The sequence below is a fragment of the Rousettus aegyptiacus genome, unplaced genomic scaffold, assembly GCF_014176215.1.
Source record: "Rousettus aegyptiacus isolate mRouAeg1 unplaced genomic scaffold, mRouAeg1.p scaffold_m13_p_4, whole genome shotgun sequence".
Lineage (NCBI taxonomy): Eukaryota > Metazoa > Chordata > Mammalia > Chiroptera > Pteropodidae > Rousettus > Rousettus aegyptiacus.
Genome location: NW_023416307.1, coordinates 85613385 through 85639722, shown reverse-complemented (window position 1 = coordinate 85639722; position 26338 = coordinate 85613385). Strand labels below are relative to the sequence as shown.

The 26338-nt window shown below is 32.7% G+C and overlaps 1 protein-coding gene across 33 annotated transcripts in view; it reads left to right on the top strand.

Annotated features, from left to right (window-relative positions):
- The window catches only part of ROBO2 (roundabout guidance receptor 2), a 1504157-nt gene that overhangs the window by 1010436 nt on the left and 467383 nt on the right, over positions 1–26338 (top strand). For all 33 annotated transcript variants that reach the window (XM_036220094.1, XM_036220092.1, XM_036220091.1 and 30 more), the window contains one exon: positions 2602–2928. In XM_036220094.1, coding sequence (XP_036075987.1) covers positions 2602–2928 — 327 coding nt within the window. The remainder of the gene's footprint in view (positions 1–2601; positions 2929–26338) is intronic.

Genomic DNA, 26338 nt, shown 5'->3' with positions numbered 1-26338 from the left:
TCCCTAACGCAAGGTCATGAAAATTTGCTCCTATAATTTCTTCTAATTCTTTGATAGTTTTACCTCTTACATTTAGACTGTAAGTACTCTTTTGAAGTTTTTATAATAGTGGGAGTAGTTTCTGGAAGAATATCTAAATATGAGAACATTAGAATAGTTTATATATGTATATATATTTTATATTTTATATGTATATTTATATATATGTTATACTGATAAATGAGTAAAATTCTTTGAACTGAACTTGTTAGATTCTAAATCTTACTGCTAAATAATTTAGACATTTTGTCTCTTTTTTCTCTATAAGTCTATTATTTAATAAGTATCAATATAGTTAAGGTCTTATTCAGGCTTTATCCAGACCAAGTGCTTAATAAGGAAGGGAAATATTCAATATACTAAATAGTACTCTTAAATATGGGTGATTGACTTGCATAGTTCTAATAATGGAACAAATTTGACAGTAGGCAGAATGTAGATGCCTGCAAATGGGAGATTAAAGAACAAAGCGGACATCTAAACAAGATGATTGCAGTCTACCACATGCTTGTGCATGAAAAGTGATATATAACTCTCGATGCATTTCAGGATTAGATTTCATGGCTGTGTATCTAGATTTTTATATTGTGGGATATGTTACTGATTTGAAAACTGAGATTAGCCCTTTATATTTATATACTCAGAGATTATTTTGTATTATTACTTTTAAAATAACTCACTTTTTATATTCTGTGAATTCCTCATTTGCTTTAGGGGCCCAGTACTTAAAACATATAACCTTGTTTATTATTGTGAGGCATGATATAATCATCTATCCATATTTAAATGCTTTGGGTTTCTGTAGTTGTTGTTGCTGTCATTTTTAAATTCCGACCTGTGTGCTGTGAATTATTTTTTTTGCTTTAGGTACCTAGCACTTGTGATGTTTAAGTTCTTTCTCAGATCTGAGGAGATAACAACTGATAATCAGCAACCTTTAAAAGTTATTTCTCTTCAGAAAAGAAAATTCACTACCAAATTAAATGTCTTCTGTTAAATTAAAATATTCATTTAAAATATATATTGAAAGTAAACTGGAATAATATTGAGGAATAAATATTTTGTATGCTTATTAAGCAGAAATGTGCTAATATCAGGTGATTGTTCGGAAAATTTTAAGTGCGAACATTTAAAAGCCCATATGTGGATTATCATTATGTCCTCAGACATGATTGTTTCTCTCAGTATCTCCTTTAGATTTATTCGTAGCAGCTGGTAGTACCTTTCCACAAAAATGGCCATTGATATTTATAAATTAAAATATTCAAAACAACCTTGCAAAACTCTATTTTAAAATACTAGTGGGTCCTTTTCTTCCTATTTTTTATATCCCTTAGTTGCCTTACTTTCATTGTAGTCACAAGAAAGTCATTGGTACCTATCACTTTTCCTTACTATATAGTGATATACCAAATTCTATCAAATGTTGTTTTATGATATGGTTTATATTTTCCTTCATTTTTCTACTTCTACTTCATTTTCCAAGGTCATGTTCCATTTATTATTCTCTGGGATATTTAAGTAGTTCTCAACGGTCTTTTTGCCTGCATTGTTATGTGTGTCATTTACACTACAGACCAAAAATGTCTTTCTAATACACAGGTGGTTAAGTCATTGTCCCCTCAAAATCTGCTAGTCGAATAGACTAAAAGTCATACTCCTTAGAATGGTATTGAAAGCCTTTTTTCTCAGGCTCCAAGACTACCTTTTTACCCTCACCTGTCACATCAACTTCCTCTCTGATTATGAAATGTACTATGCATGTAGTCTCGCCTCTCTGTTCTTTTACTGGTGTTGTTTCTTCAATTTGAATATCTTTCTCCCTCTTTTGACATATTTTATTCTTTATAACTCAACTTAAGTGCCACTTTTTTCTTATTATGTTCTAGTTAGAGTTAACATTTTATTTCCCATTTTCTTCCTATGATGCATTACTTGGACATTCATGCAATATTTATTTTATTTTAACATAGTCATTTATACTTCAGTTCCTCAGTCACACATAACTGCATTCAAAGCCTGCTTTTACTACTTATTACCTCTGCATTACTGGGCAGCTGATGTAATTTCCTTAGTTTCTTCCTTATCTGTGCAATTGAATTAATATTTGTATGTAATATGCAGATTTCTTTTTATGTGAAATCTGACGACACAATGCTAGCATTACAAGCAATAACTATGTGTGTATTCTAGGTACTTACCAACTTTATCCCCTGGTGGATAGTAAGCACTTTGAGGACAGGAATTAGCCTTCCTCATTCCAACATGCTTGCTTCAAAAGAAAACCTCATGTTCTCTTTTACTGTTATTTGTCATAATTCGTGGGACACATTAAATCTAGCTCATTAGAATTAACCTATTAATTTAGTGCTATATTATCTCATTCCATACAGGAATTGGATGACTTACAAGATGCATGAAGACTAAAAGAGTGAAACAGAAATAAAATAGTAATGCTTTTTGAATAATTGAAGTTTAATTCCACCAATGTCAACTTAAGTGAAACAAAGCTATAGATAAGAAAATACTAAAAACTTGTCTTCCTTCTGCCATGTTTTATAGGATCTCGTCTTCGCCAGGAGGACTTTCCCCCGCGTATTGTGGAGCACCCTTCAGATGTCATTGTTTCTAAGGGAGAGCCCACCACTTTGAACTGTAAGGCAGAGGGCCGACCAACACCCACCATTGAGTGGTACAAAGATGGCGAGCGGGTGGAAACCGACAAGGATGATCCCCGGTCCCATAGGATGCTGCTGCCCAGCGGATCCTTATTTTTCTTGCGCATAGTACACGGGCGCAGAAGTAAACCTGATGAAGGAAGCTACGTTTGCGTTGCGAGGAACTATCTTGGTGAAGCAGTAAGTCGAAACGCATCTTTGGAAGTGGCATGTAAGTGAACATAATGAACTACATGCATGGCAGACACATTTATTTCGGTTTATTTCTAGTAAGCTGTGATTTTTTCCAGTGAGAATTAATACTTAAAGAATAAAACAGTCAGCATACTCTGCATAATTTTACTTTGTCTTCTCCAAAGAAAGCTGGTCAAAATAAGGTCAAACCAGTATGTTGCAGTAAATTTATTTATACTAAAGCAATATAGCTATTGCTATTATATTAAAGCAAGATGGCGATAATGCTGATCATATTTAAAATTTGAATTATAAATGAAAGATATAATCAAGTATTAAAGCTGGCGATGTTAAAATGAAAAGTTTGTGTAACAGGGCATCGAACACAAGGTGTAAATTCAATATTGTACTGATTTGTGTTACCTATTTATATAACACACATATATCTTTTATTAGGCAATTAAAAAAAAAGAATCTACTCTCTGATTAAATTAATTATTTTACTTTCAGGCTGAATTTAAGAATTATTACCCTAGGCATGCTAGGAAGAATGGTACCTATGGTATATATATATATATATATATATATATATATATATTAAAAACATCATTGGAGAAGAGATCTAGTTTTTGTAGGATCTAGTTTTTGTAGGATCAGAATGTTCATACCTAAGAGAGTATTATCAGTCTTAATAAACAGCAATAGTTAAAGATTTGCCCTGACTTTAACACTTTAAAACATGTATTTTATATATATATATATATATATATATATATATATATGTATAAAGATAGCCCAGATAGCACTAAAGATATCAATGCTTCACAATTATTTGAGCATTGATTCCATTACTTCATGGATTGTTTTCTAAAACAAATTAAAAATATGATATATTTTTTTTTCGGTTTATAAGTGAGGATTTGGGGACCACACATTTTGATATTATCTATTTTGAGAAAAGATTTTATCTAGAATTGATTGTGCATAAGATGCCAACATTTGGACCTTTAAAAAGTTTTCAACTTTTTAGTTGTACCAGTAAGCCTTCACAGATAAAAGAGTTGAGGAATTTTAGTAGGCATGTCTTACTTATATGTCTGAGAAGGAAGTACTAAATAATAACTCACGATCTCCTGTCTATAATTAAAATTGATACTAATAATCACATGCTACAAGTTGTCAAACTATGAAACTTTTGTACTTGTGTATTGAAATTCTCAATGATGCATCATTACCTTTAATTATTACCTTTCCACATGAAAACATCTTTTAGTAAACAAAATCATACTATATTTTTATATTCAGCTATCCCAGTGAAAGTTTTTGTTCTGAAGTGCCCAGTCTTTTGATTAATAGTTTGTACTGAGAAACCTGAAACCCATTAATGCTTGAAATGTGTAAACCAAATAAGAATAGATTAGAAGAATCCTAAGACCCATATCTGTTTTGTGAAGGACCTCAAAATATGGGCATTAGAATTTTAGCTACTAATGCCATTTTACTGGACACCAGGTGATTTCATTTTTATAACTTACTTTTAAAAACAGTTAAGTTAAATGTAGTTTAGTGAGATTTGAAGTATATACAAAAAACCTCAAGAATACAAATATTCCTATCTGTTCCATTTTTATATTGAATTGTCTTATTTATGGAACTTTTCAAACATATTGAAATATTTCAATGTTAAATTCCATTGATCTTTTTTCATATCAGATCAGTAAATATAATAGACATTATTCTCCACTTTTAAAGATAAAATGAAACCCATGATGGTTAAGTGACCAAGAAAATAACTTAATGGGTAGGTAATTCAAGATCGGATCCTGATTCTAACTTTCAGTTTTAAAAAAATCATGCCAGTTTTGGATAAACACTGAAATTAAATCTGGCATATTTTACATAAATAAAAATTCAGAATTTTTAATTTTTATTTTTCTGTTATTTACTTAGCAGCAAATAATTACTTTTAGTCCTTAACTAGCTTTTTTTCTCAATGTTAAAGTTTATTTAAATTGGCCAGTCATTTTATTGTTAGACAGATATACACACATGTGTCTTGTACTTTAATTTAATCTAAAGGATAGCTTTCATTACAAATTGAATCATTAATAATGAATCAAACTTGTTTTTTAGAGGAAAATTTTAAACGATGATTTTTTTCCCTATAATGTAACAGTGGCTTTTTCAATTTTACATTTATGAGCTTTGAGAAATGCTAAAAATAATTCTGACCTAGAATGGAAAACAAGGAGTCTTATAAATTGAGTTTATCCAATGAATAAAAGTTATTCTTCTAATGCCATGTCAACAGTTTATGCCATTTGAGTCCACACAAGATCAAATGATGTTCATTTACATGCAGTGCCTCTTTTTTTTATTAGCTCATCAGTCTTCTGTCTTTCCTAATGTGTTTCATAAAAAGTATTAAAACATTGTGATTTTTCAATACTATTAGTGACCAACAAGTATTCTTATAAAATAGTAGAGAAACAGCTGCAGATCATATAAATGTTTGACCTTCATATTTTAGAACACTCAACATAAATGCTCAATAGATTATGGTATGTCTATTTATCTATTAAAGAACAGAATGGAAGCTTTAAAACATTGTATTTTGAGAACTTCAGGTTTCTAATTATAAGGTTGGTGGACAGCATAAGTTTGAAAGGTGGGCACATACTGCATCATAAAATCTAGACTTTTTTATGTAAAAGGAGAGTCTTTGAGAGAGAATTGATGATTGGATTAAAGGAATGATGATGAAATCAGAGGAATTAAGAAGCTGCCAAGTAACTCAGAAAAGAGTATATGTTAGATTTTAAACTGAAAATAACAGTGAAGATTGAAAGAAGGAACTAGTTTTAATCATATTCAGAAATTTTAAATCATATCACAATGTCAATTTGGGGGATAGAGGGTGATATATATATAGCAGATGCAGGAGAAATAACTGTAATGGGAACTGAAGACTAAAGTCAGCTTTGACTGTATCGTTTGCCATACCAATGACATATCAAGGTGAAAATATTTTGTTCTATATTTTTTAAAAAATTCTGGAATTGAGAAGAAAGGTCTTTCTCAGACAGAGTTTGAAACCATGGAAGTAGATAGAGGTAGACTTGATTGGCCAGGCAGGCTGTGTATGGGGAATGGTTAATCAGAATTGAGACCACTTCCATTGCTTGAAACTCCAATATTTAATGGTGGGCAAAAGAAATAAGTGCCAGTGCAGGAGGCTCAGAAGAGGTTTCAGAATTAACAAAATATAGGCAGCGAAGTGACAAGAAAACCAAGGAAATAATTTTGAGAATGAAAAAGTGGTTGGCAATGTGAATGTCACATGGTAGTCAAATAAAACAAAAAATCTGTGTGCTTTAGAAATGAGAAGAGAGTGCGGCAAGAGAAGAATGAGTAGGTGGTAGAGCTAGAGTGGCAAATGCTGCCTGTTCTTCCAAGAATGTATCTCTGAATGGGTATGAGGGAACTAGAACAGGGTAATTCTTTGTTGCAGGGGTGCGGTGTGCTCCACATTGTAGGATGTTTAGCAGCATTGCTCAAGAGATGCTCTTAGGACCTTTCCAACCCCATCTGTGACAACCAGCTCTCTTCATACACTGCCAAACGTCCCTGGGATGGAAGTGGGGTTAAAATGGTTGAGGCTTATTGATCTAGGTGTATCTAGGTGGTTAAGAGTTTGTGGATAGTTAGGAAACTAAGTTGTTACAACTATTATTGTCGAATGATTAGTGATAAAACAAATACGGAAATTTTTTGACTGTTTTACCTTGGTTTTCATTTTTAATTTAAATCTTGATTTCTGCTGTTGTGTGAAATGTGCAATTTTTTTGATAACCATCTGTCTTGACTAATTTTATAGAAGTCCACCTGTTCTTTACCATGCTGCATTTGTTTTCTTTGTTTTTCTTTAATATATACTTTTTTATACATAAGGGAACAATATAGTGGAGGAAAAAAATTATTCAGGAGCAATCACTGCAATGAGGATTTGAATGACTTACCTCATATTTGCTTTTATTCCTTCTTGGGGAATCTAGAAAGTACTTTTCAATTCACTGAACTCAAGAAATGTCTTTAGACAAAAAAAAAAAAATGTTTTTATACAGAAATGCAGAATCCACATAGCAAAGCAGCTGGCACTGAAGTTAATACACAGTTTTCAGAAGGGACCACCAAGAGAGTCTAGGCATGGGTGGCAGAGATAGGATTTCAGTTTGAACACCAATGCTCCCTGTGTTTGGCACAGAAGAAGCAAAGGGGTCCTCACACAGATTGTGCCTGCCCGAGATACAGCCTGAGTCAGTGACAGTCCCTAGAGATAGCAGCTGTAGCCCCAGGTGGTAAATATATGACAGCAGCTTGATCTATCGACCAGGGTAAGAGGGGGTTCTGGCCTAAATGAAAATTCATGAAAAATTGATGAAGTCCCCAGATTATTTTTTCCGTTTTCTTTTCTCAACATTACTCCAGTGCAGAGAGAGATTAAGGTGCTGAATGCTTTAGTGGCAAAGAGGTTGTGGTTCAAAGTTCAGGGGTCACATAGAGACCGATCTTTTTTTCTTTCTTTTCTTTGCTTTCCTTACTTCTAAAGCAAAACACAAGAACTTTTCAAATCAGCTGTTATTTACCTTTGTTTTGATAAAAATAAAATAATTTGGCTAAATGTCTAAAAGTTGGCTTTTGATGCAATTACATGAGAGAACTGATGTGATTCATGATTTAATTGGAAACTTGAAATAGATTGAATTCCATGACTGCAGGGTGATTTCTTTTTTTTTTCCCCCTTTTTTCTTTCCTCCTCACACTCCCTGCTTGTACCAAGATTCATGCTGCAAGAAAGTCATTTAGAATAGGAAAAGGTCTTGCATTATTTATAGGCTACAGATTGCCAGAATAGCGAAGCTATGGAACACTCTACAAACATAATTATTCTGTTTGCTTTAAATCCAAAACTAAATTGATGTTTTATCTATACAAGGAAGAGAGGTTCCAGAAGTAGAGTGACGTTAGTAGCAGAGGTCACAGGTGACATTAAAAATGAACACAAGATAAATTGTTTCTTTGATATCTCAAGTTAATAAATATGCATTTATTTTCTTTTTAAAAAATTCAGTTTGGCTGTGAATGTTATTCAAGAAATATCTTTATGAAATACCTTTATGCTTCATAAAAAGACAAGATAAATTAAATTGAAAAAAAAAAAAAGGCTGAGCCATGGAGAGCTTTTCAAAATTGCTTTCTTGAGCTATAATTTACATACTATATATAGTTGACTCATTTAAACTGTATAATTAAATGTTTTTCAGTATATTCACAGGGTTATTCAACCAAACCTACAATCCAATTTAGAACATTCCTCTACACCTAAAGAAAACCTTATGTCTATTAACAGTCATTTCCATTCTCCTGGAAACTGCCCCAACCCTAGATAAACACTAATCCACTAATCTACTTTGTCTTTATATATTTGCCTATTTTAGACTTTCATATAAATGAACTCATTATATATATATATATATATATATATATATATATATATATATATAGTCTCTTTTGAATAGCTTCTTTTCCTTGGTGTAATGTTTCTAAGGATCATCCTTATAATAGCATGTATCACTACTTCATTCCTTTATATTCCTGAATAATATTCCATTGTATGGATATACCACATTTTATTCATCCAGTCAGCACTTCATGGAGATTTGAGTCATTTCCACTCCATGTCTACTATGAATAATTCTGTTATGAATATTCCTGTATAAGACTTTGTAGGTCATATGGTAACTTTGTTTAATTTGTTGAGGAATTTATATGTAATTTTTAAGTGTATATAAAACAATATTTATTAGTGCCATTGAATTAAATGTTTCTTAATCCCCTCTCAGTATAAAGTACAGCCATGAAACATTGACAGTATTTGGTGAATATTATTGAATAGCTGGTATGTTATTATATTTCATGTGTCATATGCCCATATTTTAAGATAAGATTAAATTAATTCAAATATAAAATAATTAATTAAAATAGTAAAATAATTAACTCATGAAATATGAGAATATTGAATGACCACAAGTTTCTATTTTTTTCTTTGACCCAGTTATTTAGTTAAAGTAGGCCTGGTTGGAATAAATTCTGAAATCACTCCATCTTGCATAACTTCTGCAGACCATATTGACTTCGGTTGTAATTAAGTTGAATTTTGCTGTTTGATTCTTCAGTTCATTTTCTGTCACATTTTTATTTGTTCTAAAAGCAGACAGTATTCTGGCTCTTGGGGAGATTACCTTCTCTGAGAAAAACTGACATCACCTTTTCCCTTCCCAGTACTTTTCCTTCTAAATGTCTTCTTCTTCTTCTTCTGAGGAGAGGAGGAGGGGGGAGGAGGCGGGGAGGAGGCGGCGGCGTCGGAGGGGGATGAGGATCGAGGAGGGGAGAGGAGTTCGGAGGGAATAAGAGAGCAACCTCTTCTTCTTCTTCTTCTTCTTCTTCTTCTTCTTCTCCTCCTCCTCCTCCTCCTCCTCCTCCTCCTCCTCCTCCTCCTCCTCCTCTTCCTCCTCCTCCTCCTCCTCTTCCTCCTCCTCTTCCTCCTCCTCCTCCTCCTCCTCCTCCCCCCTCCTCCCCCCTCCCCTCCCCCCCTCCTCCTTTTCCTCCTCCTCCTCCTCCTCCTCCTCCAACGTGGAAGGTTTAGGATAAAAAATTAATGAGCAATTATAATAGAAGTTGGTTAAGTAATTCCAAGAGTGGGAAAGTGGAAATGCTATCACTATGTCATGACTTTCCTAAAACAAATATGCAAACACATGGGTCCATTTAAATGCATAAGAGACAATGAGTCAAACTGAAACTCATATTCATAGATTTTGACCAAAAAGAACATAGGAGCAACTGGTTTTTACATGATTCCCCTAATTGTATTTCTAAAAGTTTCAAGAGAGAATTCAGAGTTTTTGGTGAGGTGGAGAGGGCAAATAAACAACTGAAAAGAATGCATAGCTCAAGTTACTTGCAGCATGTTATGGGCTGAATTGTGCCCCACTCCTGAATTTCATATGTTGAAGCCAGGACCCCCAGTACCTCAGAATCTGACTGTATTTGGAAGTAGAACCTTTTAATGGTAGAATGCTAAAATGCAGCCTTTAGGGTGGGCCATAATCCAATCTAACTAGTGTTCTAGTAAGAAGAAATTTGGACAGATAAAGAGACACCAAGGATGCACATGCAGGGAGGAAGGATGCAGGGAAAAGTAGGCCACCTATAAACTTGGGTGAGAGTTCTCCGAAGAACCAAACCTGCCAACAACTTTATTTTGGACTTCCAGCCTCCAGAACTGTGAGAAATAATTTTTTTTTGTTTAAGTCACCTAGTCTGTGGTATTTTGTTATGGCAGCCCTAGCAAATAAATACAATTAATAAAATTAATACAGGCCATTAATTTTCCACCATGGGTAGCACCAAGTAAGAGATTGTGTTAAGAGGAAAGTAAATGATGAGAATCATATTCTTTGCACTCAGCATATTTTGTACTGCTCTGCATCCCCAATGTTGGTCTGAGGCTGCTTTAAAAGAAATCTGTAAACTCAATCGAAAGCATTGTAAACCATGGATTTGTCAACATCAGGGAACCAATCTAAAACAGATTTAACTGGAAACTAAAGACAAAAAAGCAAATATTTTGGTATTAGAAAATAATTTTAGAAGGTATATGCATGTTCACATACACACATCTGTGTTACTTGGGCTGTTTTTTGTGTGTACCTTTTAATTTTGTGAGACTCCATAAATTCTTTCAAATACAGACTCCTTTAATCATCACAAATGAAGGTGTGAAATTGCTATGTCTGGGGAACATTTTGAATTTACAATCTATTTAAACATGAGTAATGCTGTATTTTGCTATCAGGTTTCTATTGATTGAATTAACTGTGCCCAACCCCTTTTAGCACAAGTCTCAAGTTGCTGTTCACTCAAATTATCTTGAATTAGCTCTGATTCTAGGGTAAAAAACATAACTGAAGTGAAATTTTGATCTCCTTTACTTTTCAAAAGATTTCCCAAAACAGTATTATCCTGATCTCTGCAAACATATAAATTCTATCCATGGAAAGACAGACAAAAATATTTATTAAGATACAAAATGTATCAAAATAAGACATTTTGAGGTCAGCTCTTATTTTCAACCCCAGAAACCTTTTCTTAGATAGAGTTAAGAATAGTCAAGGATTTGGAGGCTTTCACACCTACAAACTTTCAGTTTATTAGGTTTTGACTGGTGTATAAATATAAGTCAATTTTATTGAAAATGTATATCCATTGACATTATTCTTAGGAAATGTAATTTTGTGCCACAACTTGTATGTTTTTCTCTCAACATTTTTGTTTCAGCAGAATGACAGGTCTCCAATTTTTCTCCTTTAGATTAAATTTGTTTCTGATAATTATATTAAACCTCTCTCAATTCTGAAGCAGGCCCCACAAGGTTTCCATAATTATATGAAGGAGGCAGCACTTCTTTCATACATGAATCAATATAAGCTCTTTACAAGAATGTAGAAGTTAAAAAGTAGGTGAAATTTGGTTCAACACTAGAAAATTTTTTTTTGTACAGAGTTTTTAACAACTTGTGGATTACCTACTGAAGTATGAGGTTCAGTCTTAATATTGGCATATTCTTTTCACTCTATACCATCACAATTGATTTTGTTCTTAGGAGATTTTTAAAAGGAAAAACAACACTCTCAACCACCCATTTTTTTTTTAAATTAGAACATATTCATACATTTTTGTGAACAGAATATACATTTAATAAATTTAATAAGAAATAATCTAGGAACGTAGTATTGGGCCCCTACTTGGGGCGATTTCTGTAAACTCTTTTAAGTTTTCTAGCACTACCCTACTGGGGCTGCTCAGACATCAAAATTTTAGTGTCATTGATCCTTGGAGAAAAGTCAAGCAAGGATTGTAAAAGGCGCAGGTGCTTTCACGTTGTGACAGATAGACATATAGGCTCAGACCTTGATAAATCCCAACGAGATTTTTGTATGTTTATTTTGTTTTTCTTTTTTGTGTTTCAGAAAGCCTACCACTCAGATAGTCCATAATCATTATTCAATGGTTAGTCTAAACCTGTTATCCAACTGATTCTCAAATGGCTAATAAACAAGATTGCCAGACTGAGGTACAGGCAGCAAAAAAAAGTCTGATTGGCTAATACCATTGGCCCATCGAGTAGCATTGCAAGTAGGATTTTGAAATTGAGCTGAAATTAACATCTAAGAAGACAAGGGCTATTTTTTTAAATCACCTATATGTTTTTTTTTCTTCCCTGAGAATCAAACCATTTCCCAGTTACACAAGTGCTTCTTAGTATTGAAAAAAGGCAATTATTAAGTTTTTAAGTTGTTATCTAACAACTATGTCTGTACCATATCTTTAGGACAGACTTTACTCTGTGTGTGTGTGTGTGTGAACATAATGTGACTATTTCCAAATATAAGTCATATTTAATATAGTCTGTTTTATATAAATCAACCTGCCTCATTTTCCTTCTTATTTCCCCCTTGGTTTCTCTGCTTATTCACATTGAATGAGTACATTTTATGTTTTTTCCTTAAATCAACTTAATGTCTATATTGCATTTCCTAGCTATTAAGAGTAAAAAGTGGCTTAAGAGGTCATGCCCTCAGTGGTGCCCGTGTTATTAGTAAGAAGCCTGGGCAGCCTCATCAAGAGCTAACCTTCCACTGGGTACAGATTAAGGGCCTTCAGATAGTACATGCCACAGGAGTTCGAAGGAGTGGCACCAATGCCCCTCAGAAAACTGGAAAGAAGTTTAAAAGCAAAGACCTCATACCATGTTTGATTAGTTTGGTGGAAAATGAGTGTATTTATTGAATTGGAGAATGTTAAGTAAAGGAGTGGAGGGAGATACTTTAAGTAGTGTGGTAGAGATTGGTAATTAGTAAACGAAGTAAGGAGATGGTACATTATCTTAGAAGATCTAAATGAGCTCTTCATTGTCTTTTGATTTGGGACCCTTACTTATAAGGAAATGAAAGGAGATCTTTTAAACACCTTGTGAGGTAGATTGGAGCATGGAAGAGTGTGGAGGTAGGAGATCTACTACAAGTTAAGGTATAGTAGGACAAGGATTGAATTAATTTGATGAATTCAGTTGATATCAGAAAAAGACGAGATGGCATTCCAAAGGGAAAGTGATAGGAATTTAAGAAATACATTTGTGGTTCAAGGTATGATATAAATTCAGTTTGCTATATTTTTATTTTTTTACAGTACTTTCTAACTGCTAGGTATTCGACTATGTGTTGAGGATACTGATATTTAAAACAGAACAAGAGGTATTTAATGAGTCTAGAGTTTCAGTTTTGCAGAATGAAAAAGATGTGTTGTACAACAGTGTGAATATACTTAACACTACTGCACTTAAAAGTGGCTAAGATGGTATGTTTTATTTATTTATTTTTACTTCAATTAAACACAAAACACAGGATCAAAGATTGCCATCAAAGATTATTTAACAGGATGGAAAAAATGTGGTAAGTCCTAGGGCAATCTGACATGTTGTAGGAATTCAGAGGAAGAAGAGGTTGATTCTGCCAAGGACATTGTAGAATAGGTAAAATTATTTGCCTAGAAAGAAAATGAGCAGTAAGAATTCCTGGTATTTACTAACTGCCAAGCTTTTTGTCTAACTGTTTTATATTCATGGTTTATTCAATTCTCAAAACAATCCTATTATTTTCTCTGTATTAATAACTGAGACCCAAAGAGTTTACTTAGCAATTTTTACACAGCAAAAAGAGTTAGGATTAAAACTGTCAGCCCTTTTTTCTGAACCTGCTTTCTTAACCACTATGTTAAAAGTACTCATTTAAATAAGTGAACAAAATCATTTGGCACTTAGAAGAAATCATTAGTATTTATTTTAGGTATTTTACCAAGAAACAATTATCCAAGTATATATATATATATATATACAATAAGGATGCTGGACTAGACAAATCTAAAGTTTAGTTTTAGTGCTAAAATTCTCTGATTCATGGGATATTAAAGAAAAGAAACAGCAGAAAGAGTAATCTTTTCTATCTTTTTATTTAGTTATATATTGACATTTGAGAGCTCATTAGTTTATTCAAGTAATTTGATTTTCTCTGTATAGCTCCTAGTTGTCAAATATCAGTATCAGAAAAATCCATCACTTTCAGTCCTTATTGACATGTTTCTAGGCCAAAGCAGCTTGAAGACTAAGAATTCAATTTATAAGACAAGTCATCTATCATTTAATATCTAGATAACTTGACTAAGTTTTATAGAAAAACAAGTATGATAATAGCAATGATACCTTTATAATAATTTCTAGAGTTCTTAGAACATCATTAACATATTTGCATGCATTGTCTCATAGTATATGTATTTGCTGACATTTGCTGACTTCTTTCTAAGTTCAGTGCATAGTATTCTTCAGTGCATTGATCAGTTTGGCTTTGGAATAAGTGAAATTATTTTTAATTTAAACATGAATTAAAAGAGAAAAGATAGTCTTTTCGACAAATGATACTGCAACAATTGGACACAGGCCAAGAAAAAAAAAAAGAACATTGACTTAGCTCTCACACATTATACAAAAATGAATTCAAAATGGGTCATAGAGTTAAATGTGAAGTGCATTAAACTATAAAATGTTAGAAGGTAAGACAAAACTTTGATGCCTACGGTTTGATGAAGAGTTTTTAGACATGATGCAAGAGTACAAACCAAAGAGACAAAATAAATAAATGTGACTTCATTAAAATGAGAAAATTTATTCTCTGAAAGAGCCTGTTAAAAGGATAAAAAGACAGCTACATACCAGGAAACTATATTTGTAAAGAACAGATTTCTGAGAAAAATTCATATCTAGAATATATTACTATCTCTCAAAACTCAAAGTTAAATGAAACAAACAACCCAGTTGGAAAATGGCTGTAAGACACGAAGGGACATTTCTCCCAAAAGGATACATGGATGGCAAATAAGCACATGAAGAGATGTGAAATAGCACTCATCATAAGAGAATGCTCATTTAGACTGTGATGAGCTATTACTACATACCTTTAAAACAGCCAAAAAAAAAAAAAAAAGCGACATTACCAAATGTTGGTGACAGTGTAAAGAAACTGTATCTCTCATATATTACTGATGGAAGTGTAAAATTTTATAGCAACTCTGGAAAATAATTGGACAGTTTTTTAAAATAACACTAAATATATTCTTAACATACAAATTTATTCCTGGAGACTTAGAAAAAATGATAACTTATATGTGCACAAAAACTTGCATATATTTTTTGTAGCAGTTTTATTTGTGATAGCAAAAAAAAATAGAAACAACTAAAATATCCTTTAATTTGTAAATAGTTAACAAAATATGCTACATCCATACCATGAAATACTACTAAGCAATAAAAAGGAATAAATTATTGATACGCACAGTGACTTGGATGGATTTCAAAGACATTATGCTAAGTGTAAAAAAAAAAAAGAAAACTATTTCTAAAGGTTACATACTGTATGATTCCATTTATATAATCTTCTCAACATGTGAAAAGTATAGTGATGAAAAACAGTTTAGTGGTTGCTAAGGGTTAGTGATACTCAGAGAGAGAGGCATAGGTGTGACTATGAAGAGGGAGCAATATTACTTTATTGTAATGAAATAGTTGGCATCTTGATTGTGATGACAGTTACACAAGTGCAAACATGTAATAAAATGACATAGAAGCACATAAATATATTTTACCAAAGTCAGTTTCCTGGTTTTGGTATTGTACTATAAGTAGGTAAGATGTAACTCTTTGGGGGGTAACTGGGTAGAGGGTATACAAGATATCTCTATACTATCTTAACTTCTTTAAACCTATAATTTTTTAAAATAAAAAGATAAAACCAATGACCTATCCAACGATCTTAGGTTGACATTATGAAATATAAATTAAAATGTCTTATTAGAAACTGAAATATTTATTTTATAACTTTTGAATATTTGTCTTGGTTAAACATGGATGCATTTATCTTTTTATTACATGTTCATGATCTGTTTAAAATTCACTTATTCAGATTCATAAATTCACTGAATTTTATAACTTCAACTTGTGCATTCTACATGAAGTTCTGTGAATTTATATTTTTGATTTTTCACTTATCACTGTATTTTGAGTTGAATGACAGGCATTTTTTTTATGGGAAAGAGAGGTTAAAGTAAGAGGGGAGTGGCTGTTCATGGGAATAAAGTAAGAGTCCTCAATACATAACCTAGCTGCCTAAAAGTATCTTACTCTAAACTGCATTAATAGTTCAAATTATGAAATTAATCTAGCTTGATTCATTGATGACAAAACCATATGTGGAATAATAATAGTTCTAAATATCTGTTTAATCACACCATTCTACTGGGATACTAGTAGAAGAAAAAGATCACGGATTTAAGTTTGTCACAAGTAGTAAAAACGGAATGAATTGGGATTATTGAGCCAAGAACAATTGAAGACATTGGTAGGTCAGATAGTTCTTGCCAAGCCCATCAATAACTCATGCCAAAGAGAGAATATGTGTTTCATATGACCTTATAAGAAACAGACAGTGAATAGTAGTTGCAGATTTTGTCTCAGGAAGCCTGACAATGATTATCGCATATGTGTTCTTTCTTGGGATCTTAAGGAATTATAAGCAAACTAAAACCAATATGTTGATGTGGTCATAAGAGAGCATAAAAAATTACATACAACTGTATGTTTTGCTATAGCTTTGCTTTATGCTTACCCTCAAAGGAAAGAAAAATCAGTCTCTGTGATTATTGCAATAAGATAACAAACAATACTCATGATCTATTTAGTTGCAAAATAATTCTCATCACTTACTTGTTCACAGGGAATTACATAAATAGGAAATGATTTTCTTAAATTTAACATGTTTCCTGAAAAGTCCTTGGAAAAATCCCCACTCATGTATATGTCTTACACATTTTATTTCAAAGTCCCTTGAGATTATAAGCAATTAAATTAATTGCGTTTTGTAGTCCAACCCCTCATTTATAACATAATTCCCCATGACCCACATGTCCATATTCAAGAGCAGCTTGATAGAAAGGCTGAGTTATTTTTGTTTTCTGCCTGAATCTTCCTTGAATATTCTTAAAAGAAAGAAAAAAAATGCTGTGTTTAATATTCATATAGGATTTTCTTTTAAAGAATCCCTCTCGAAAGCCTATTGTAAAACAGGACTACCTAGAAAGGGGTCAACTTGTAAAAATCCTTCATAAGTATTTGTTTGGTTCTTTTGGATTGAGGGATAAACTGATAGAATCTAATCTTCAAATGCGTATGTCATTAATAGAGATGTAAGAATCTCAACTTACTTTGTCTTTTTCTTTTCTGTCACATCATAAGGAAAAGCTTTACTAATGAAGTGCCCAATGGTAATAACCCATTATATGCTAGAATCCCTCTTTATATCAGATGACATGCAAATGAACTGTTCTATTTCTGTGAAGATAGATAGACAAGGAGTAGTCTAGTTAATCATACTTGAGGGCTGCCATAGTTGTCTTCTGGGAAATATTATCATTATTCATTCTTATTTAAGGGTCCTTATCCTGTGCATAAGAAAATCTCCCATTCATTCCATTTGGGTTTGATGTTAATTATGGGGGCATTAATGGAAGCTTTCTCATAAGAAGTGAATGCAGGATTAAATCAGGAAAAAAAAAAAAGAGTCAACCTTTGGGTGAATCTGGTCATCATAAGACTGCACGTAGAAGCAGGCAGATTGGAGGAAACTTAGAGATCATCAGTCCTGTTGTTCATATGTAAGAGCGGAGGCCCTGAGAAGTGAAAAAGCCCACAGCTGATAGGAGGCAGGCTTGAGATGATGAATGAAAAAGCCAATTTCATCAGACAGCAATGTAAGGAAAGATAATTCTGGGAATTTCTTTTTCCAGAAAGGACCAGAGTCTGACCCTTTTCTACTGTTTAACAGGTTTTGTGATTTTTGGTAAGTCTTTTAACCTCTGTAGGGTCTGTGTTCTTGAATTTAAGGTGAGGCCGATAAACTAGATCATTTGACTTCCATAAGAATAGAAATCTAACTGAGATAGAATAGAGGGTCCAGTGTGGTTTAGTGGGCAGAGTTCATTGGAAAAAACATATTCCCAACATATTTACATTGGCTTCCGGAAACTGAAATATTTTTTCAGCCCCAAATATTTTCAGCCAACCTCGGATACCAAGTAAATTTAGCAGCGGTCTTTTTAACTGGCCTTTCCCCTAGTCTGTGAAAAGATGATTTTCTTATCCTATATATATTTTTCTTTTGTTCTTTTTAAAAAATCATTTCTTTATGCGAATTCTGGTTAATGAGAAGGAATTGGTAATATTGCTGATAAAATTAGGTTTTTCCTTAATCTCGTGTGCCATTTGCCTTTTGAGGAATTAACTGACCATGTATCCATGTCTATGCAGTTTCTAGTCATCTTGTCACCATGTAATTAAGTCATTTTTCTTTTTCAATCAGGCATTCCAGTATCAGGGTTTTTTTCTTTCTTTCTTTTTTTAATTTTATACATTCTGGATCAGCGTTTCAAGTTTCTCAAAGTTTACTGTAAATAAATTTAAATTTCTAGTATATAAATTGGATCTTCTTTTGTTTATTTAAAAAATACATTAAGCAAAGAAGCTAATTTTTGACATATATTTGACTTACACTTAGTGTACAAAGTATTTTATGGAGTAAATTGCATGTTTGTTATTTACAAAATATTTTTACCCAAATTTTATAATTATGCATATAAGTGGGCATATGTTAGACCAACATCACATTTCTCTTTTCTTTGGACCCTTGTATTTAAACTCTACTATAAAGATCTTTCTATTGTGCATATTTTCTTGTTTGTTTTCCTTTTCTTTTTTTTATTTTTATACATTTTTTCTGATTATATGTTACATATTCTTATTTTAGAAATATTGACAATTATAAAAGAGTACGTCATTTCTTCTACTATGTTTTTTAATTGTCAAAACTATCACTTTAATAATAGACAATTTGTATAATGGATTCAGTTTTGTTTACTACTGGAATAAAAAATAAAAATACTGTATATGTAAATGAACAGCTATATAATTTGGTCAAATCGGAAAAGCTCTAACATAGCTTAAGTTTTCATTTCTTCAAAGAACATTTAGAATTCTCATAATAATGGCTTGCACATGTACTAAGGAAATAGAAATAACTTAAATTACAAACATGATTCATAAGTCCTCCCAAATGCTAACATTGTGATTTCTTGAAAGTTTTTATACTGCCAAATACTTCATAAAATCTCTAAAGTAAGTTAAAATCATTAATATTTCTGCCACAAAAAAATTGTCTTCCAGCTTTCTAATTGTGGTGATACCTTTGTGAATACTAGCCCTTCTTCCACCATTTTAAACCAACTAGCACATACAATAGGCCAAGTTTTACATGGTAAAAATCAGCAAAGTAATTGTTAATTTATGGACTACTTAGACTTTTATGACCCCTTTAAAAATGTTTATCTCTTTTTTTTCTTGAGAATTTATAGGTAGTTTAGTCTTTGTTTCTTAAAACTATCTTAAGAAATATATTCATTTGGGACTAGAAAGCAAATTTAAAATAGTTTTGTTTTTATATGATGTCAATTCTAAGAAAAATTGGTTTATTTCATTCAAGTAGTTTTCCCTATACCTATACCAGAGTCTTCAGGGAGTGACCTTAGGAGTGACTGGTGTCTTGAGTGATGTAGTTAATGAGATCTAGTGACATCAGAACCCTGACCCCTTCATGGCCCTGGCTCCTCTCATTCATCTTCTTAACCCCACAGGCTGAGTCAGTGTGTAGAATCAGGATTAAACAAGTGTGAATAAACAAGTTCAAGAGTCTTCTGTCATGGCTGCCAGTGCATGGCAGTGGCAAAGTAAGACATAGAGAACTTAATACTGAGAATGCTCTTGTGCGCCTCCATGAATCCTGCTGGAGAATCATTACTGTTTGTGGTCAGTACAGTGCATCTGATCTTGTTTTTTTCATTCCTGGATTGTGATGGAGGTTGGTCTTTATAAATGCATAGCTGTTGGCACATTCAATGAAAGGATGGTTGATCTATCACTTAACCAATGTTACACATTACTAAAGCCTTTATCTCATTAACTATGATTAATGTTTGTATGGAATGGGCTTGTCATGTAACTGTTCATATTCAGCAATTTTGAATCCCTTAGCTTACTGGAATGCCGAAGGGTATTTTTAATTTTTTTTCAGAGGAGAGCTTTATCTTAGGACTGAGTGGCCTTATTCACAAATTATTATTGCCACATGGCATGATTACTGTTTGATACAACTTTTCCATGACTCTTTCCTCATTATTGGCATTCAGTGTTACCTGTCATTGAAATTCAGTTGTCTTTATATAACTGCATTCTAATTGAAGCATTTGAACAGTTTGTTTTAGATAGAATAGAATGGAAGAAATGAAGTAAATTTTTAAGGAAATATTTGTCTATTATTTTTAGCTTAAAATTTGCTTCCCTTATATGATTTCCACTTGTCTGATTTTCTCAAAGTGAGATGGTGAGGGATAGAGATAAAAGATTCAGTTACTTGTTTGCTTATGGCTGCGGTTCTTGCTTTATCTGTTCTACATTTGACAAGTCCTTCCCCTTAGCCCAGGGCAGCATTTGATAAGTTGACCAGTCAGTGATTAAACATATTTATTTAGTTCAATGGGTCAGAGCTATTGCGACAGATAGAAAATTACTGACGGATTGTCAATTTCAGCACCTCTGACATCTGGCCTCAGTGTAGTCCATCATCTGAGGACTCATAACACATTTGCTTGAACAATAACATGCTCAACTACCTGTGTGATCACAGGGCTGGATATTGGAAATATTTTATTCAGAATTAATAGCACAGACTTTGCAGAAATTAGGAGTTCTGTACTTACAATTAAACACCTAAAACACGCAATGGTTTACATGGATTAAAGCTGAGATGAGAACAGAATTGTACTTTAAATATGCTTTGCTGATTTTGGTGGCATTTGTATAGTTTCTTTAATGAGCACATTTTTGAATTAATGAAATAGGTATATAAAATTACTTTGGAAACAATATTACATGTAAAAAGATCACTTGTGTCAAAATATGCTATTTAAAAAAATAAACGAATTAAAATAATGGTCTTAAGTTTTTGGTCTGCTGAAATTATGAAATTGCCAAAATAAAACCTCAACTCAAATACCTACTATTCTAGATTTTTTGTTTATAAATAAGGACTTGGAAAAATAGGACTTGGAAAAATCTTCTGTTTGTTGTTACCGTTGAGTTGTTTTTTTTCATCTTAAATTAATTCTTATAATAAAGAATAAGAATCTTGGAGCAAACGCTAATCTAACATGGAAATCTATTCTACACCTTTGTCTATTTTACTGAAATTTATTCAAATACAATTTTCTTTACATCAATATTTCAAACTTCCACATAAAATTTAAGAATAAGCTTGTGCTCAGTTTTTCAAACAAATATGATTCAGGTTAGCTGTTTACTTTAAGATGTTCATATCTTAAACTGACCACACATGTTGAAAAATTAATAAATGAGAGAAAATAAACTTTAATTTCTAGTTTGGTTTTATTTCCATTTGTAACTATTTTATATGATTGTTCTTATATCTTTATATCCCATGAGCCTAATGGCCTACTTTCTAGTGACGCTACATTTAATATTGACGTGTGCTGTCATAAAAATATTCGTGAAGCTAAAAATGATTCCGAATCTTCAAAGGGCTTATTTTCGCACGTTCTTTTAAATCTTCAAACTGATAAGAAGTTGGAAATGTTTTATTTGTTCATGAAATAAAAATTGAGCTCATTGACATTACAATTTACATTTATTCACTAAATCCACACCAGAGCTGTTTGACATGAAATTGACAGGCTCTTTGGAATGTACAGCATTTTACAATGTGAGATAACGTTGCAATATTATGGGTTATAATGGGTCATTTTGTTGTTGTTCTTGTTGTTGTTGCTAAAGACTTCCTGATTAGTCTTAAACTTAAGTGATATTTCTTCTGTATTTCTGTTATTGGCACTTAGATGTCAGTGTTATGTGAGTCCAAGGCTTGGTCATCGGATCCCACACGAAAGATTTTCATGGTGGTCCGATGCTGGGAGAAGAGCAAGCAGATGAAAAGTAGCAAGCAGAAGCAATTTAATTAAGTAAAGCAAGCCAGGTACATTTGAAAGTCCAGGCAGACAACTCAATAGAGAATCGAGTGCTGGGAAAAGTTGAGGGTCAGGGTTTATATGAGTAATAGGGCTTCTTTGTTCTCCTCTACCTCCCACTTCAAATTGCATGATTCCCTGTGACTCCCTCTGAACCTCCACTTCTGGCCCGGGCATGTGCAGTGTGTGCCTATAGTTGGGAAGTCATGCACACCTGCCAATACCAGTTGAGAGCCGCCAGAGTAACGTCATATTGTTGTCATTTACAGTTAACTTACTGTGGGGGAATGAGGGAGGTGCCTAAAGCCGCCGGATATCCTGTTTCCCTGCCTAGCTTCTGACCATGGAAAAATGAAGGGCCGCCTGAAGCCACCTTAAACTACAGTGTCCTGTCATGTATGTTTTGCTGCTCAACCTGTTTTGGGACTTCGCTAACCCCTCATTGTCCTTCTCCCTCCAATCCATATCTACCTATCTACCTCCTTATCAATTCCAAGGAAACTTTCAGTAGTTAGTTTACTGTACTGTTTAACCCAACTCTCCTTAAATGCCTCTAAATTGGCTTGGAAAATTCTTGGATGAATCCTAGTTGTAGGATCCTCTTTGGAAACTAGATGTGTGGATTGGAAAAACTGCTGTGAATATTTAGTTAAAACAATTAAAAAATGAGAAAGGTAAGATTAGGATACATGAATTGACTTGAATAATTGTTTTAAGCAGTCAAAAGGAAGCGATTGCAACTTTTTTGTTAAAGACCAGCCTTTCTATATATCAGAACATGGCACATTCATCATTTGCTATAAATCCACACTTAATACTTCTTCATATATATTGCACTGTGATTTTAAAATTGTGGGTGCTCACTATGTGCTCCGTATTTTAACTTTTAAATGCCTAAGTTTGCTTTTTCCTTTTATTCTACACCAATTCTCTCTGAAATAACAATTTTTTTCAGTTGTAATTTCTGGCATATAAACTGTATATAAGTTGCCGGGAGCAAGTCAAAGATAATTCCATACAAAACAAGCAAACAACAATGGAAAAGCAATGCATAATATTTTGGAATAAAGAATATGTAGATTAATCTATTACATAAAACCTTGTGATCATATCAAAATAAATCAATTTCAATAAAAAATCTATTAACATGAGGTTGTGCGTCAGTTTCTTTGGATAAAGGAGCATGTGCATGTTAAATTGCAAGGTGCTTTCATCTGTTACCTCACAGTACGAATGAGAAATTAAGCCAAGAAATGCATGATGAAAGTGCCTTATAAACTATAAAGAGCTCTAATAATATGAAGTATGTGACTTTAATGTGTGCATTTGTTGGAACAGAGATAGTAAGGAAGGGAATACATAGCAGTCCACTCTAAGATGCTTCTGTGTCAACAGCCTAAGATTTATGATTATACAGAATTCATATTGACATGTAATGATTTTTCATGCAAGGACATTAACATTGGCCAATTTCATGTAGTAAAATGTAATGCAAAAGACGCCTAGAACAACAGTTTTAATAGTGCTGTCTTCTACATCGCCCTTGTAAGTATTTGAATCAGTAATTTGGAATGACTTTCATCCTGGACAATTCTTTTTTCCATAAATTCTATTAGGAATCAATGATATTTTTCACTTATTTTATATTTTTATTACTAGATTAGTACACTGCATCATCAACAACATTGGTTTCTGCATTTATATTCAATTTTTAAGAATGATGATAAAAAATTATGGTAACAACCTCAACATTCATTGACATCTGTTCCCAAGAGTCCAGCATATCTATTTCTTCAAAAAATGTACATTTATTCTGTGAGTTTAAGATTTAAGTGCTATAATTATAATTTTTACCAGTTACAAAGATAAATTCAATGGCATAGATGAAATTACAGTGACAGCAGTTGGCTTTAAAAAAAAAAAAAAAAAAACACCGAAACTTGTTTGCCAGCTAAGTATGTTGTCATCCGCTGCATTCAGAACATTATACATTTCAGCTAAGTCTGAATACGGACTTTAAAAAATACCCTAAAAAAGCAATTGAGCAATTTTGATACTAAGTTAAACATTTCTTACACTTAGAAGCCCCAAAGAATTCTTATTAATCAGTGTTTGAGCAAATTAATAGGGGAGATATTGCAGACATTTAGTATTATGTCAGTATGAGTATATGTTCAGGTTTTGATACTGTTTTTTTAATTTTCCCACAAATTTTTGACATTCTGTCAGCAGAATGATTTAACTAATATCAGTTTCACTTTCTAGCTTTCATCTAAATTCTTCATTGGTTGAACAGAGAGAAATGGGACATTCTGGTTTAAGTGTTTTCCAGTTAATTAAATTCAAATTCTTTTGTTTCTTTTGTTTAAGCAATAATGTTCTGTTGGAAGTCATTTTTAAAAGTTTATTTTATATTATGTATTTGTTGAAATTTCTTGGGTAATTAAGGTCTTATCAGGACAATAACTGTAAACATTAGTTTTCCTTATATTATAAAATCTTGAATATACTATAATATTCCACAGTGAAAAAGTCAGCCTTTCCTTCATGTAAGTTGAACGCTAATTATATTCTAAAAACTTTTCATCCAACATTTAGTCTTCAGTTCAAGGCACTGATGTTTAGGATATTATTTTCTTCTCTTTACAAGGAAATTAAATGGAAGATTGGGTGACAGTCCTGCTCAAAGCCATATAGCTAGTGTGTAAGGTCATTTTTGAATTCTTATGTGTCAGTTCCAATGACCTCGATTTTTTTTCTCTTAAAGCAAGATCTAGAGTATTTGACTAGAAGAAAATTCTTAGGATTGATCACTTTGTGAGTATGAAGTGCAACAAGCAATTCTGATTTTGTGAGTTCAGGGGCTAGGTTTATTGAGGTATAATTTTTCCATGTAGATGAAGTAGATACACAACTGTTTACAGTGCTGGAGTGTGTGTGTGTGTGTGTGTGTGTGTGTGTGTGTGTGTTTATATGTGAAAAGAGAAAGCAAAAGAGTATCCAATAATAATCTGCTCCCCAACTATACAAATTTGGAGTATTTGCTTTGTAATTATAAACATAAGCACTTTGTGTTTATTTCAGACAAGTGTCCCATGCCACCTGTCTGCAGATGTAAATTTGATGGTCATCCCGTACAGATGTATAAATGAGTAAGCATTGCTAAGGCAAAGAATTGAGGTTAAATTAGTTTTCATTGCCTCTTTGCTTTTGCATGGACTAAAACAGCAACACATAAATTCTTCATTAGCTTTTGTATCCAAAGAATATGTTATCTAATTCAAACTCAGTTTATTGCTACACCAGTACTAAACTTATAGAGAATGACCACTTTAAAAAATGAAATCCAGTCAAATTTATTTTACAGTAATGACAACATAAAAAATAAACCTATGATGCCTCATTCAGAGCTTCCTTCTCAAATCTATTCTACATGTGATGTTGTGGTAATATTGTGAGCAGCGATGTATTAAAACAGTTTTGTCTTGTGTTCTTTCATTCTGACAAGCCAATGACATAATGTTGACAAGTCATGTCTGATAGATTTAGAATTAAAAGTGAATGCCCTGCCTTTTTTCTCTAGCTCATGCTTGATGACCTTTGAGCCAATGCACTATTTCACTGCTTCCAACATACAGTCTTCCACAGTAAGTCTGGGAACAGCTCGTGAGGGTCTTTTCTCAGGCTGCAAAGGATGATTTGATCAAAACCATATTACTTTGTTATTAAAGGAGAAGAATGGAGAGGAATCAGCAATAAAAACAAAGGCTAGTTCAGGATCTGAACTCTGAAAAGCTCTTTGCAGATAAAGATATATAATTTAGGGCTTTCACAATAAAGTTAGCCAGTTGATTTTCATGGGCATACATGAAGTAACAACATTTAGAAAAATAAAGGTAGACATTTAACATACTCTGAATTGATTTTTAGTTCTATACTTTATTATACAGTTCTAACAAGGAAGATGATAAACAGTGAATGGAACCAAGACTCTTGACATCTCCCAGGCAAGTTTTCTCTGCTGTAGATTTTCCACCGAATCAAAAGTTTTTCTTCTCTGGCTATATAATTCAAGATGACTTATTACATTACTGCTTTTACAAATACATGTGAAAAGTATTTAGAGAATTTAG